Source organism: Gobio gobio (assembly GCF_949357685.1).
Source record: "Gobio gobio genome assembly, chromosome: 11".
Taxonomy (NCBI): Eukaryota; Metazoa; Chordata; class Actinopteri; order Cypriniformes; family Gobionidae; genus Gobio; species Gobio gobio.
This window is the reverse complement of record NC_137104.1, coordinates 22,805,119-22,822,406: the sequence shown is the minus strand read 5'-3', so window position 1 is coordinate 22,822,406 and position 17,288 is coordinate 22,805,119. Positions and strand designations below refer to the sequence as shown.

Genomic DNA, 17,288 nt, shown 5'->3' with positions numbered 1-17,288 from the left:
TATGCAACTGGTCCAAGGTGTCACTGTGGCCTCAACGTTTCGCCCTTGCCTACTCTGAGCTCGATTGCTATGTCTGAGGTAAACCACGCCCTCCTCATTACCCTACGGACAAAGAAAATACATAAATGGAAGAATAAAGAAATGTATAAATAAATAAAAGAATAAATAAATAAATAAATAAATAAATAAAGGTGGAAAAAATAAATGTATACATAAATAAGGAAATAAATGTAAAAATTATTATTTTTTAATTTTTTTGCTTTTCTATGTATATTTATTTATATATTTGTATTTTTTATTTTTGCTTTTTTACATTTATTTGTATATTTATTCATGTATTTATTATTTTTTAATTTTGGCAGCTTTGGAATTCATACATGTCTTTGAAAAAGTCAAGCCCCCAGACAAAGCTGTGAAGAGGTCAGGTGGTGCTGGCTGCCATAAAGAACATCAGCGCCTCCTACTGGAACAAGAGATCTTTGGGTTGAATCAGACATTGGCTCCCTCTGCTGTTCATCCCCGCGTATAGCACAACCAACAGAAGGCATCCCTGATTATATGCATAATGTATCCGCACTATGATTTTATGTGGCCTACCACTTCTTGGCTGAGTTGCTGTTGTTCCCAATTGCTTCCACTTTGTTATAATACCTCTAACAGATGACCGAAGAATATTTTGTAAATTTCACGAATGGACTTATTGCACAGGTGGCAACCTATCACGGTACCACGCTTGAAGGAACACCTGAATTCAATGTTTTGGAGGGGTGTACCAATCCTTTTGCCAATATAGTGTGTGTGTGTGTGTGTGTGTGTGTGTGTGTGTGTGTGTATATATATATATATATATATTACCAGGGCATATTAATGAATCAGTCCCCTCAATAAGCTTTGTGCTTTCAAATAATATAATAATAATAACAATAATACTAATGTGACGCTCTGTAATGTGGCGTGACACTTTCACTTAACATGCAATTAATGTCAATCTGTTGAATAGCCACCGTTGAAATGTTTGTTTCAACAAAAAGAGGAAAATATAATTATATTAAAACAGCCTCGTGTACAGTCTATTGGATATTGGTGCCACTTTGCCGTTTTAGGCTAGTAATAAGCAAAGAGTGTTTTAGCGTTTATTGCTTTAATAAGTGGTTGAAAAGACATCATACAAAATACATAATTTTAATAGAACAAGTGGTACCACACGACTGACAGTTGCCAGTAACCAGAACGCAGTACTTCCAGGTGAAAAGTCACTTAAAAGTCTCTCAAACATGGCTGCTCCCTTGGAGTTGTTCTGTTGGAAAGGCGACCATGGATTACCTTCAGTAGATGTCGACTGTTTAACTGTGCTGGTAAGAAAAAACACCTCGGTTGGCTGGATATCACGTTAGTTTCCTCTGTTTTATGTTTTGCGGTATTTGCCTTAAATGTCTCGGTTGTCAGGAGAGATGGGAGGTGACTTACAGCACGCGTGATTGATGGTGCCAAAAATCACATACACATGTCTATGGGTTCATACTTTAAACTCTCTCATATGTCTAACCTTTGTATGTCTAACCTTTCTTATAATAATATACGGAGCGACCGTCTTGTTGGTTCAGTGGAGGGGGTACATCAATTACGGTAATTTAAAGGGATAGTTCACCTAAAAAATTAAAATTCTGTCATCAATTGTCACCCTCAAGTTGTAAACCTGTATAATTCTTCTGCTGAACACAAAAGAAGACATTTTGCTGACTGTCAGTAACCAACAGTTGATGAGCCCCATTGACTTCCATAGATCCCCCTCCCCCTGTTGGATTACCCATATTCTTCAAAATATGTTCTTTTGTGAGCAGAAGAAATTCATTCAGGGTTGGAACAACATGAGGGCGAGTAAATGATAGAGTTTTCGTTTTTGGATGAACTATCCCTTTTATTTTCCCCCTAATGTTACAACCCTCCATTAAAAGCAGAGATGCTGAGTTTTCACATCTACTATAAAACTCCCATTGTTTTACAAGAGAGAGAAAAAAAGAAGACCTCTTTAATAGTGTGCAGTGGCCATGTGTGTCTATTATCACTTGTCTTTGTTTGTGTGTACTACTCCGTGTGGATGACAGTAGAGAAAGGCAGGATTATCTGCCTGTCCACCACAGCTGTCTAAACAGCCAGCAGTTTGTGTATGCTAGGGAGTAAAGGGTCCCTTAGTGCAGATATCCAAACTCCCCAAACACAAAAACAAACAGTAACTGTCAGGTTCTCATATTTCTCGACAATGACGAAAAACAAAACTTCAGGACAAGGATAATAACTGAAACGTATTTTCAACATGAATTTGCCATGCAGTGATACTGTTATTTATTCAGTCTGTGGTTTGTTTTTGATCATGTAAAGGGTTAGTTCACCCAAAAATGAAAACTGTCATCAATTAATCACCTTCATGTCGTTCCAAACTCATAAGACCTTTGTTCATCTTCATAACACAAAACTGCAGCGTGATGAGGATATTGTAGAATGCACACGAGTCGTTCTGCCGTAGAACTTGGAAGCACTGCACCGTTCGCACTGCGTCAACAGAGTCTGACACAGGCTAGAAGAAATTGTTGAATAAACTCCATTATTTTTTGTTTGTTTTTTGCGCACAAAAAGTATTCTCGTTGCTTCGTAAAATTAAGGTTGAACCACTGGAGTCACATGGACTATTTTAACAATGTTTTTACTGACTTTCTGGGCCTTGAATTTGTTAATTACATTGCTGTCTATGGAGGGGTCAGAGAGCTCTCGGATTTCATCAAAAATATCTTAATTTGTGTTCCGAAGACGAATGAATGTCTTACGGGATTGGAATGACATGAGGGTGAGGAATTAATGACAGAATTGTCCTTTTTAGTTGAACTAACCCTTGTAACGTTGACATAACTTTAATTACTGTTTCTCTATGAATTAATTGCTTTTATGTAACTAGGAATTATACAAATCAAATAAGGTAATAATGCCACAAATGCAGTCTAATCAGTCACAACACTAGTGCTGAATACATTTTGCCCGCACTGGTTTTGAGTGATGAGTTTGTGGAGAATGCGATCAAAGCAACTGAATCAGCTCTTTAAATGGCAAAATACACCCAACTACACACAACGGAAGTCTGTGTTAAAGTACAGTATGAAACTATGCTGTGTTAGACTGTCAACCATGGGCGTCAGAAGCAAAAATTTTTTTACTGGAGTAGATGCCATTTACATTAAGTACAAATATACCGCCTTGTTTGCTAAACGTCTGGTTGGGAAAGACAAAATCGTGGAAATCACCATAGAGTGGCAGTAGTGTAGGGGTAAGATGCATGGCATCAAGTTTTGACGCAAATCGAACCGAGGTTCGAATCCACCTTTTGCCGAACTCACTTTACTCCATTTTCCCATCACATATCAGATCGGAAAGGCATTTATTTTCAATAAATATTAAGAAAATATTAGAAAAGTGGAAATAAAGCGTCTAACTTGTTTAATAACAAGTGTTTATCAGTTAGGGGTAGGTAAACAGGCATGTGCTGAATTAGAGACGATAAAAGTGAGTGGGTCCAATATCATTGATCGTAAAAAGTGGGTGGGTCTTTTCCCAAGAGATGATTTACTCTATTTTGATTGCTAGTGCTACTATAGGCATCACTGTTTTATATCCAACCTTTAAACTTTTATCCCAGTACTTCTGAGATGATAACTGCTCTATCTGGGTCTCTGCGCTAATTTGAGTTGTAGTTCAGTAATGGCGGCGGAGAAAGATGCAAGCGAAGCCATTCATTCCATTGTGGCACCGCTGCTGAATATCCAGAAGTTAAAGCCGGAGCAAGAGCAATGTTTGCTGAGTTTTGTTGATGGCCATGATGTTGTGGCCCTCCTCCCCACGGGGTTCGGGAAAAGTTTGATTTTCCAGCTCGCTCCGTTAGTGGTGAAGGAGTTGGCTGAAGCCCTATTCGGACGGTAATTGTTTCTTGTGGGGTTGTAAGGTATTTTCATCATTTACAGTGGTGATTTTATTGCCGTCCGTCTCCCACCATCCGCGTAAAAATCCCTGGCCGAATGACCTACTGCTTTTGACAAACACCAAGGTCGTATGGTAATTTAATTGCTGTCCGAATCCACATCTCTGAGTTTTCAAGAATATATCACTTCAAAATTAACTGTTTATATCCTTTTTGACCATTGCAGAGCACCGTGCGGTTGCGCTTCACTGTAATTGTATTTCTTTAAATGCTGGCAAGTATTTACAAGAGCAATATATTTCATCACCGCTCTAAATATAAAAGGAAGAAAAGCACGTAAACATTTGAATTGGGCCGTTATTTACGGCAGCATTTATTCTATATCATACCAAGCATATTACATTTTATTTATTTACAGTATACAATCATGTTACGGACCACGTGAGCAGCGCGTTCCCGATCACAAAACTCTCCCCTCCACCGTGAATAAATCACAATCCGAATTCACGAGTTTTAGGTTTTATCACTGAGGTTGCGTGCACAATCTGCACAGTTATTTTCACTGACTTCCATGTGAGAAACAAAAGGCGAAAGGCGCATGACATACGTCACGACCAAACGTTAGCGATAGGTTATGGCAGATCCAGAGTGGCTCTTGGCAGATCCAATAGTATTGTTTTATACTTCAACAGAGTACCCGCCTTCAAGGAAGTTACCGCTTGTCAATGGAGAGTGGCCAGACTCTCTGTACAAATGAAAGTACGAGAGTCTGGTAAGACCAGGTTACAGCTGTACTACAATGATAAAAATATAGTTCTAAAAATCTTTCTAAATATAAAAGGTTAGCAGATTCCACACCACAACTTTAATAACAATGGCTCAGGGAAACTATGTTGTTGCTATCACTTTCAGAACAATTTTTTCTAGCTGATGTACGATTAAAAACTTTGACAGTCCATCCTTCTTTAAAGAGCTTGAGCATTTAAAGCGGCAGACAACAAAACTGCAGCGTGATGATGATATTGTAGAATGATTTTTTTTTGTATTCACTTGTCATATAGTTTCTCGAAAACATAACTTTTTTTAGCGCTATGGTATAAATGATAGAGGCAGCAGAGGTTTTTGCAGTGGTGACGAGACGACTTTCCTCTCGTCTAGCCTAAACATTCTCATGGAGAGTGGGTGGTTTCTATCTTTCTATGTCTAGTACAGAACAGTCATCACAGAGGCTCGAGTCTCCTGTTACCACTTATGTAGATTAGCAGATGCTGGGAAAAGGGAGCTATATTTATTGAAAAAAATGGGTGGTTATCACTTTGGAAATTGTTTTGGTTTAATAGGTTAGATAAAACAATGTTAAAAAAAGTAAAAGACCAAAAAATTATCTGGATTTAGATTTAAAGCAGGGGTGAGTTCAGTCATTTGCGGTAGTACTGCTTTTTGTTGGACACATTTAATTTATGCATTAATATTTATGCAAACAATATTTTGTCTTGCATTGCATTGAAGGTATACTTTTTTTTCTTTCTTTTTTTTCTCATTAGTTCATGCATTCCCGGGAATCAAACCCGTGATGTTGCCATTGATAGCGCTATGCTCGTTTGAGCTACAGGAACACAGAAGTGTCTAGTTTATATAAATATTTTCCATTATTTATATATATAAAAAATATGTATGTATGTTATGTATGTATGTATGTATGTATGTATGTATGCATGTATATGAGATATATATATATATATATATATATATCTCATATACATGCATACATACATGCATACATACATACACCGTGTAGATCCGCTCTGACGGTCGAACAAAGTAGAGATAGCCCTGGTGATTTGTCTGTAAGGGTAATGTTTAAATGCACAGTTACCTGACAAATATTTTTTGAGTACTCCCTCTGGTGCGAGGAAGACCCGTTTAGATCTGCTCTGGCGGGTAAAACATCTAGAGAACGCCCTCAAGTTAGGCCAAGAAGATTTGTCTGTAAGGGTACTGTCTAAACGCACAGTTACCTGACAAATATTTTTTAAAAGTAAACCTGACTCTCCATTTTCTTCCACTCCAGATAGGGGATTTCATCTTTATTTTTTATTTCCTTTTAATTCCTATTATAACTGTTATATATATTTTTTTTTTCCACTTATGACTATTTTAACTTAATTTCTGTGTAAAGCACTTTGAATTGCCACTGTGTATGAAATGTGCTATACAAATAAACTTGCCTTGCCTATATATATATATATACTTTATATACATACATACATACATACCTATACATACATACATACATACATACATACATACATACATACATACATACAGGTGCTGGTCATATAATTAGAATATCATCAAAAAGTTGATTTATTTCACTAATTCCATTCCATTCATTACACACAGATTGATATATTTTAAATGTTTTTTATTTTGATGATTATAACAGACAACTAAGGAAAATCCCAAATTACTGAAGGAATATTACTGAAGGAAGACCAATACAAAGAAAGGATTTTTAGAAATCTTGGCCAACTGAAAAGTATGAACATGAAAAGTATGAGCATGTACAGCACTCAATACTTAGTTGGGGCTCCTTTTGCCTGAATTACTGCAGCAATGCGGCATGGCATGGAGTCGATCAGTCTGTGGCACTGCTCAGGTGTTATGAGAGCCCAGGTTGCTCTGATAGTGGCCTTCAGCTCTTCTGCATTGTTGGGTTTGGCATATCGCATCTTCCTCTTCACAATACTAGGGCTGTGTATTGCCAAGAATCTGGCGATACGATACATATCACGATACAGGGGTTACGGTACGATATATTATTATATATTGCGATATTGTAAGAGAGGCAATATATTGCGATATTTCTTTTTTTTTATAGAAAGATCTAATTTAAAAGAATAAAGAACACAACCATATGCATAACCTGACAAGTAACTATTTAATTTAATTAATACAGTATAATTTATATCACTATTCACTATTTTGTGAAATCTTAGTAAAGGGAAATAGTAAAGTGACTGCAGGATTCTTTATATTTTAAAGGTTCACAGTATAGCAGATTTTTAATTTCTAAACTATTTAACACAACAGAAAGTGCATAGTCCATTCCTTGACTGAATGTTTGTTTTATATTTAATACTGTAAAGCGGTTTGCTTTAAAGCCGTCTATTGTATAAAGTGCTATTTAAAGTACTGAACTGCAGAGCTTCTGCATCATATCCACATCACTGTGATCAGATGCTTTCGTTCTGCTGCCACCGCTGTCAATTTTGTTGTGTGTTTATTTGGTTACCGAGAGGAAAACGTGCTGAACATATTCTATCGAAACGTTTCTCAGCAGCGGTTGGGTTTTATACAGTCTGTGGTTTAAACCAAACACAAAGCCACGAATCTTGTATGTAAATAAATAAATATTGATACAGTGTTTTTGAGAATCGATACAGTTTCGCCAAACATAATTTCGCGATATTCATGTGTATCGATATTTTCTTACACCCCTACACAATACCCCATAGATTTTATATGGAGTTAAGTTCAGGCGAGTTTGCTGGCCAATTAAGAACAGGGAGACCATGGTCCTTAAACCAGGTACTGGTTGCTTTGGCACTGTGTGCAGGTGCCAATTCCTGTTGGAAAATGAAATCTGCATCTCCATAAAGTTGGTCAGCAGTTGGAAGCATGAAGTGCTCTAAAACTTCCTGGTATACGGCTGATTTGACCTTGGACCTCAGAAAACACAGTGGACCAACACCAGCAGATGACATGGTACCCCAAACCATCACTGACTGTGGAAACTGTGTGCCTCTCCTCTCTTCCTCCAGACTCTGTGACCCTGATTTCCAAAGGAAATGCAAAATTTACTTTCATCAGAGAACATAACTTTGGACCACTTTTTTTCCTTTTTGTCTTTAACACAGGCGAGACGCTTCTGACGCTGACTGTTGTTCAAGAGTGGCTTGACACAATGCGACAGCTGAAACCCATGTCTTGCATACGTCTGTGCGTAGTTTTTCTTGAAGCACTGACTCCAGCTGCAGTTCACTCTTTGTGAATCTCCCCCACATTTTTGAATGGGTTTTGTTTCACAATCCTCTCCAGGGTGCGGTTATCCCTATTGCTTGTACACTTTTTTTCTACCATATCTTTTCCTTCCCTTCGCCTCTCTGTTAATGTGCTTGGACACAGAGCTCTGTGAACAGTAGGGATGTGATGGTGAGGAAATTTTCCCACCGGTTAATTGATGTGTGACAACACCGGTAATACCGGTATCACCGGCGGAGGCTTTTAAATCACTAATTCTATCTAACCGAAAGTAACATGCACACGACCGCTCTGAACTGAAAACGCGCCAGTGCGCGCACACCCTGAATGACAGCTCGTCTGTAAATGCGCGCTCTGTGAGGCCATGGGTGCGTCTCAATCAGTTCCCTAGTTCAGTAGTCAGGGCACTGATCAAGCATTGATCAGTCTATGATTGAGATGCACGCCATGAATGCACACTGTTAGTTCGTCCGTAAAGCCTCGTTTATACTCGACGCACCCGCACGAGCGCGAGGGTGCGCGCGGCAAAAATAAATCCGCGCAGCAGCCAGGCGAAAGTAAACAATGCGCGCTCTGTGCGGCCGTGCACATTTTACTTTCGGTTTTTAATTAGCGCCAATTTGGCTGCGGGTTGCTTGAATTGTGGGTTCATTAGTCTATTATTTTTAATGAAAAACACAACAAAACAAATGACAAACTCCCTTAAATAGGCGCTTTTACGTTTCGCTTTGAAACCAAATCTTCCGCGATCATCTCAGTCAGCTCCTCACTCTTAAATCTGATGAATGACTCCTGCCGCTGCCGAGACTCACGGTCGGATCCTGCTTTATTAAGCAGACACGTTCAGTTTTTATTTGTATTGTCTGTTCTCTAACTGAACTAAATTATTTTATTACTATAAAAAAAAAATCTAAAAGACGGTGGGCGGTGCCACGGTGGGCAAGTGATGTAACCGGTGTGGAGTCTGGACACCGGTAACACCGGCAACACCGACTATCGTAGCAAGCCTAGTGAACAGCCAGCCTCTTTTGCAATGAACTTTTGTGTCTTGCCCTCCTTGTGCAAGGTGTCAATTGTCGTCTTTTGGACAACTGTCAAGTCAGCAGTCTTCCCCATGATTGTGTAGCCTACAGAACTAGACTGAGAGACCATTTAAAGGCCTTTGCAGGTGTTTTGAGTTAATTAGCTGATTAGAGTGTGGCACCAGGTGTCTTCAATATTGAACCTTTTCACAATATTCTAATTTTCTGAGATACTGAATTTGAGATTTTCCTTAGTTGTCTGTTATAATCATCAAAATTAAAAGAAATAAATGTTTGAAATATATCTGTGTGTAATGAATGAATATAATATGCAAGTTTCACTTTTTGAATAGAATTAGTGAAATAAATAAACTTTTTGATGATATTCTAATTATATGACCAGCACCTGTATATATTTGGGTCTTTTTTTTTTTTTTTGACTAAACAAGTACAACCCCAACTTTGCTTTAAAAACTATAGCATGAAAGGTCCACCCCAAACCTAAGCCTCAGTGGGACGTAAATGGATTGTAAGGAAATGTACAACTGAGACTATATGAATTTTGGCACCAATTCACCAAAATGTAAAATAGTACATGAGAGGTTGTTGATAAGTCCTTTGCAGGGATGGGTCGCAAAATGGTTGACTATAGTTGACTACCAATAGCACCTGCTTTATGTTCCATTCTGTTGCATTCCATCCAGCTGTTTTTTAATACAAAAATGCATCTTTCCCTGGCTATGCCATATTTTGAGGTTAGTCCTGCAGGTTTATTATAACAGTTTCATATAGCATAACCCTCTAAACACCACATAGAAAATAAAGAAATAAAATAAATTGTGAATTTTTTTTTTTCACTTTACTTCAGAGAATGTTTTGTCATTTTCTCTAATTTGAGTTTGACTTGATGTACCAACATGACTAAGAGTGAAAGTCAATTTTTTCATATAAAATATAGACATGAGACATTAAAAAATGATTGATACACAGACTTTAATACATAAAATGACTTCACACATTCTAGCACATTTTGGAATGGTCGTGAAGTAGTTAAAAGAAGTACCTACTCCAAAGGCTTCCATTTAAAACCCCATTGGCTCAGACCGCAACATAAATGTGCAGACGATGTTAGAAAAACATGAATGAAGGTTTTAAGACCAGTAGCACATGGATAGGTTGGGCAGCTGAGATTGAAAGACATGAGCATTATTTTAACTGCATCCAGACGCTTTCTCAGGGCACTTCTCACGTTACAAGTGGTGCTTGCAGCCATTCAAGTCGTAATCTTAAAGATTTTGTATTTATCTGAGCCTGTCTGTTATTACTGGTTTCACTTTTTACTGTCCCATTTGGATACATGATTCATTTCTGTTACTACACTACTCTCTTAGTTTTCCATAAACAAAGAAAAGATAACACTATGAATTCTTTTCCTGCTAAATGCCTTCTCAGCACGACCGTCAAGAGCCACAAACCACACTGGAATTTACAGAGCAGCAGTGCTGCTGTTTGATGTTCCTTAATAGTACTTTGGTGACTTTTTGGAAATTCAGTGCATCCAGAAAGTATTCAAAGCGCTTCACTTTTCCACATTGATTTGTTATATTACAGCCTTATTCCAAAATGGATTAAATTCGTTATTTTCCTCAAAATTCTACAAACAATACCCCATAATGACAACGTGAAAGAAGTTTGTTTGAAATCTCTGCAAATTTATTTAAAAAAATTGTTTTAAAATCACATGTACGTAAGTATTCACAGCCTTTGCCATGATGATACTCAAAATTAAGCTCAAGTGCATCCTGTTTCAACTTAGAATATTGAGGAAAATAATTAATTTAATCAATTTCGGAATAAAGCTGTAACATAACAAAATGTGGAAAAAGTGAAGCGCTGTGAATACTTTCCGGATGCACTGTAAGAGAGACTACATCAGGTCTCTCTCATCTGATCTTTCCTCCTTACCTTCATCTTTGCTTAGGGATGTGACTTTCATAAATTCCACTGCGTGTGCGAGCTATGATTGGTGTCTTCATGTTCAATTTAATGCAGCTGACTGCAAAATGTTGTTAACTAACAGAACTTGGAGTGAGTCCAGAACTTGATCTCTCCCATTGGCAAACATAAGACCGACCCTCCCAGGCGCTAACTCAAGTCAGCACATTTTTGGACGGCACAATTAGTGACTTACCCGTTGAGCCCCACAGAAATGTCTGAATAGCTATGTAGCTAAAAAAATGTCAACTCCTTTAAGAGCGACTTGCTTTTCTTTTTTTTATTATCATAGCTTTTTTTCAATTATGTTTTTTCATAAATTGCTTGGCTCTAGTTTTAGATGCCTGACATATATTAGGGTCAATGACATTTCATTAATGCGTAATACATTAAAAATGCAATTCACTCACCAGGTTTTTTATTGTAGTAGACTATAGCTAAAAAATAAAAAAAAATAATGTTACTTGAAATTAAATAAACATGTCTTGAGATGAAATATAATTTTGTCAAGTTCTCATTTTCTCTCATTTTCATTGAGTTTAACTTGAAATTTAAAACTGAAATTAAATACTATATAGAGTAGACAATTACAAAAATAGTACAAATTACAAAAAACTGAAACTGAAAAAATTCAGAATATTAATAAAAACTATTGTGGTATCTCAATTATTCTAAAATAACACTGATTCACACATAAAATTATATATTTTTTTAGCAAAAAATCAAATGTCAGGGTGAGACAACTTTACTGACATTTAAAAGGAAGAAAAGGAAAAAAAGCCTCATTATAAGAGTGACTTTTTGGAAAAGAAAATTTAGCATAATTATTAGTTTTTAATGTAAAAATTTTTTTTGAGGCCGAAAAGTATAGAAAGAGACTACTTCAAATAAAAAAGCTTTTACTGAAAACCATGTTCATATATATATATAGGTATAGCATCTTGTATATTTATATGAACAACTTTTTTCTTTTTTAAATTGCAACATAATGATTTGTTACTCCAGAGGATAATTTATGGTTATCATACTTTGCAAGAACTATTTCTCTGTAGATAAATTATTGGGATTTTACTTTCAGAACTCAACTGTTGCGCACTGTTGCTTAAAGGATTAGTTCACCCCAAAATGAAAATGTCCTGATAATTTACTCACCCCAATGCCATCCAAGATGTTCATGTCTTGCTTTCTTTTTGACTGAAGAAAGAAAGTATTTTGAAGAAAACGTTCCAGGATTGTTCATCATGTAATAGTTTTCAATTGCAACCAAAATGCTGAAGGTCCAAATCAATGCCGTTTCAAAGCGCTTCGATGGATTCCATAGGCTCTGCGTGATCCCAGATGAGGAATAGGATCTTATCTAGCGAAACCATCGGTCATTTTTAAAAAAACTTTTTTAAATGAATATACTTTTTAACCTAAATTATTCCTCTTGTGCAGTTTAAATGGCGTGATGGGGTGAGTGAATTATCAGGAAATTTTTATTTTGGGGTGAACTAATTCCTTTAAGAGAAGACCTTTTCGTTTGTATCTTGGCATGAATGAATAACTGAGTTAATTCCATGTTTTCTCTTTCCTTTTTTTCTCTAAGGCCTATGCCAAGTTTGCTGGTGCCCCTCTCAAAGTTCACAAAATTACCAACCCATGGAGAAGCCCTACAGGTGAGTTTACCACTGCAGTGCACTGTAGTGTATATATATTCTGTATGAGGGAACCTTAGAGTGCTCATTATACCCTCTTTCAGTTAGGGTCAGAGTTCAATAGGTCATATGTGTCAAGCCTCCACTGACTTCTGGAACCCTGTGTGGAGAGTGTTTGGTTTGAATACACTTGCACTTAAGGCACTCTGTTAAATTTTTCTGAAATTTTTCTGAAATTTTCTCCAGGAGGGGTTAACATGCAAGCTATTTCCTCCTCCAACAGGTACTCTGCCTGCTCTAAAGACTAGGGAAGGAAGCATCTCTCAAACCAGTAAGATCATCATTCATCTCCGGAAACAGGTGAACGACACCACCTCACCCCACCAACCCCTCTTTAAAGGTCCCATGGCATGAAATTTTCATTTTATGAGGTTTTTCAACATTAATATGAGTTCCCCTAGCTTGAATATTGTCCCCAAGTGGATAGAAATGTTGATCGGTGTAAAACCGAGTTGTGGCTGTCTTTCTCTGCCTTTGAGAAAATGACAGGCCAGACTAGCCAATCCTGAAGTCTCCTGGTTTGACGTCCAAGCAGGCACGGTTTCCTCCCTTTCCCCCGCCCAGAGAATCTGGCACGCCCATGCAAACACTCGAGAGAGATCATTACTTGTGAACGAGTGAACGCTGGCAGTTTCTCAGTGTTTGGATGTACAAATGAAAACAGAAGTCTTTTTTCAGTTCCTTCTGATCTGTGATCAGTGATTTCTGATGTGTAGCTAATTATTTATTATTCGTGCACACAATGCGGCTTCTCTCTCTCCAGACAGAACAGTGTTTTCGTGTTTTATATCTTGTGAGTCAGTGTTTTTGTACGTCCTCGTCGCGTCTATCGGTTCTAAAATGTGCATACAGTCATGAGTTTCTGCTCAACATCAGCAGAGATAAACCTCACACACGCCGAAGCTCGGCCTTCAACATCCCCGACCCACAGTACTGCATCTGGCCCACAGCGGAGGCACCAAACGCGGCGTGAGATTAAGCAGAAGGGGGGTAAGCTTGAGCATATCCGGGCTAGCCAGCCTAGCCCCACAATAAACTGGATTACATCCGATTACTGCTGTTGTGTCTTTGTTTGCGCTGTGTACTCAACGCGCGTCACTGACGCTTTTATTTTATTTTAAAAATAATGCTATTATCAACACTTACTTTTAACTCGTTCATCTCGACAGCTGTAATGGTACTTTGCATGTGTTACAAAGTTGGTAGAATAATGATGAAGAGACGGACTCGGTGTGACTGTTTATTCAGAACTCTCAGATACAAACACAATAAACTCGCGCTGACTGACAGCGCTCTCATAACTCAGTAGTTACTATAAATAACTTTGTTAGCAATCGCTGAGCTCAGTCTCTGATAGTGATGTCCGGTTCGCGAACGATCTTTCTTTTGAACCAGTTCTTTTTAGTGAACCGAATCAGTTCACCAAATCGGACTGAATCGTTCTAAACGGTTCGCGTCTCCAGTCAGCGCTGATCCATAATTTACTAAAGTTACTAACTTTCTGACATGAGTGACAGTCCCTCCGACTAGAAATAGACTAATAACCTAAAGTATATGCTGTAACTAAAACAGTTCAGACATGCTGAGAACTGATGTGAAGTGAACTCCGGTCCATCCGTCTCCCTGGCAGACTCGTGCCTGCTCGTGCCTCGATAAACCACGCCCCCTCCGCTCATATAAAATGCAAAGATGTCAGCCAATCACAACAGTGGGTGTTTTTACTGAAGTCTCACAGCAGACACGCCTCTTGAAGCAGGGCATTCAGCCACAGGGCAAACAGCAGTATAGAAAAAATGCCTTTTATTTCTAAATTATGACATTTTATGATGTAAAAGTCATACTAACAATATAAGTACAGCTCAGGAAACATTATAAAATAATAGAAAAATGCCATGCCATGGGACCTTTAAACCTCAGAGGCTCGCTCTCTCTATATATATATCTCGCTCTCTCTTACACACACGCGCGCGCACACACACTCACACACACTGCCCCTGCCTCTAAACCTACCCATCACAGGAGACATTCTGCATTTTTACATTTTCAAAAAAACATAATTTAGTATGTTTATGAATCCATTTACATTGTGGGGAATGCTGGCTGGTCCCCACAATGTAGGTGATCTCAGGTTTTACTATCCTTGTGGGGACATTTGGTCCCCACAGTGTAATATAAACACACACTCACACTCACACACTCAACAGGTGAGGATTAGACCCTAAAGCTTCTCAGCATCTAAATCAAGATCTGCATCCTCAGAAAACAGGTGAAGGATTTTTCTTGAACCAGTTTATGAGCAGATGCTAAGTAGATTGTGTGAGGCTGCAGAGTGATGTAAAGACAGCTGTTTTGAAAGGAAGTTGTTAATGACAGAGAATATATTTTCTGAAGGATCATGTGACCCTAAACACTGGAATAATGGCTGCTGAAAATTCATAAAAATGTATTACATTTTACAGTATATTCAAATAGAAAATGGTTATTTTAAATTGTAGTAATACTTTACAATTTTGTTGTTTTTACTGTATTTTTATCAAATATATGCATCCTTGGTGAGAGGAAAAGCATCTTTCTAATCTCTGATGGTATCTCATAATTCATTGGTGCTAGTTTGTGAAGAGAAAAACCTAGCATAATCTTATTTGATAATATAACTCTAACCGATTATTTACACTACTGAACACATCTGTATGCTAATAATAAATATCATTCAAAAGATTGTTACCTAACATACAATTGGAAATCCACCCAGAAAACCTGGCAGATTTTTAAAAAGTTAACACTAGATATGACACATGAAGTTAAAATTGAAATGGAAGCTTAAGCGAGACAAATGAGACAAACAGTTGCAAGACATTTTAAAACAGTACCTGACAGGTTGTCACTTTAAAAAAATTTTTTTTAAAGAAAATAATTCCGATTTGGGCATATTAGTTGTTGTAGCTGTCATGAGACTGAGAGCGGTTTCCCAATAACAGCTTCTTGTTTGTGTTTTAAAGGCGGTGGGTATGGCTTGAGCGTTTATAGCTTGTTAGTGGTGAACTAAGAGCATGCACAGTATGTCCAAGTTACTCCAATGAAAGAACTCAGGAAATTGACTAATTTTATTGCCTAACTTTTCTCATTATATCCATTTAATCCTTGAGAGGGTTTTCTGGCATTGTGGAAAACATTCAGAGATGTCTGTCTAAACACATCATGGTCAGTTACGTTCACTGTTAACAGTCACATTAACAACTGCTGTTATTCTGCAGCTGCTCCTTTGATTGATAGTCACTGCTTATTTCACCCTTACAGTAGACGAGGAACAGAGTACAATTCAATGCAAATGTGATGAGTGTTTTTGAAAGTTGCATTTAAATAATTGTCTGTCTCTTGTGTTTCAGAAGTACAATGCAGACTATGACCTATCAGCAAAGGAGGGCGCAGATACACTTGCCTTTGTCTCTCTACTGGAGGAGAAACTGCTACCTGCACTGGTGAGGAGACAATAAGGGCGTTTTCACACCTGTTTTGGAACCTGGGACGTTCTCACCATAAGTTCAGTTCATTTAGGCATATATGAACAATGCAATGCTTGGATCCACAGCAAAAAAAGAATGAGTTGTGCTGCGTTTATCAAAAGTGTTGTGTGCTAAGTTGATCGTAGAATCATTGCCACCAATAGTCTCTACGATCAACCTAGGCTTAAGATGATTTCGAGAAATGCAGCTGTGGTCTCAGCCCACTTAAAAACAAAAACTTGTGGTTTGCTTGTGGAAAGAAAGCAATCCAACCCAACGGACCATCAAACCAGGCTGCATCACAAATTTTACATATGAAAAAAGTTACATATAAAGCAGCTGAGTAGGCCACGTGTTTTGCTAATGCCACTCAAATTATTTGTGGGTTAACCTAGAGCAAAGACGAGTGAAAAGCCTAATTTAAATTTGTTCGGACAAACAACTATCCAAAACACAAAGAAATACTGAAGTTTACTAGGTGTTTAGCAAGCATCTCAAAGAGATGTGCACATGATGCACATTTGTGAGGTCAGGCATGGATGTTGGACGAGAAGGCCTGGCTCACAGTCTCCGCTCTAATTCATCCCCCATGGTGTTCTATCGGGTTGAGGTCAGGACTCTGTGCAGGCCAGTCAAGTTCCTCCACACCAAACTCGCTCATCCATGTCTTTATTGACCTTGCTTTGTGCACTGGTGCACAGTCATGTTGGAACAGGAAGGAAACGGGAAGAGCATGAAATTGTCCAAAATTGTCTAAGAGGCCAAGCCAAACCCCTGAAAAACAACCCCCCCACCACAATCCACCCTCCACCAAACTTTACACTTGGCACCAGTGCTCGAAGTGGGGCGGTACTCACCGGTACGCAGTACCGGCACCTCTACATTTTACTCTTAAGCATACCTGCACCTTTTCTTGCGTACCGCTACTTCTCGCCTTTATAACGGTCGGACTCCCAAATGTTTAATTAAGTGGCCCACGAACCACTGTAGGTGCATTCACCATCGCGCTCCAAAAGTATACTTTGGCCTGGCTCTGCACCGCGAGCATCCGCTTGGCCCAACG

The 17,288-nt window shown here is 38.2% G+C and overlaps 1 protein-coding gene across 1 annotated transcript in view; it reads left to right on the top strand.

Moving 5' to 3' along the window:
- The first annotated feature begins 1,261 nt into the window (after window positions 1-1,261).
- Window positions 1,262-17,288, top strand: part of thbs3b (thrombospondin 3b) — a 51,470-nt gene continuing 35,443 nt past the window's right edge. Inside the window, exons 1-4 of the mRNA XM_079830229.1 lie at window positions 1,262-1,355; window positions 12,614-12,683; window positions 12,946-13,022; window positions 16,109-16,201. Coding sequence (XP_079686355.1) covers window positions 1,275-1,355; window positions 12,614-12,683; window positions 12,946-13,022; window positions 16,109-16,201 — 321 coding nt within the window. The 5' untranslated portion in view covers window positions 1,262-1,274. The remainder of the gene's footprint in view (window positions 1,356-12,613; window positions 12,684-12,945; window positions 13,023-16,108; window positions 16,202-17,288) is intronic.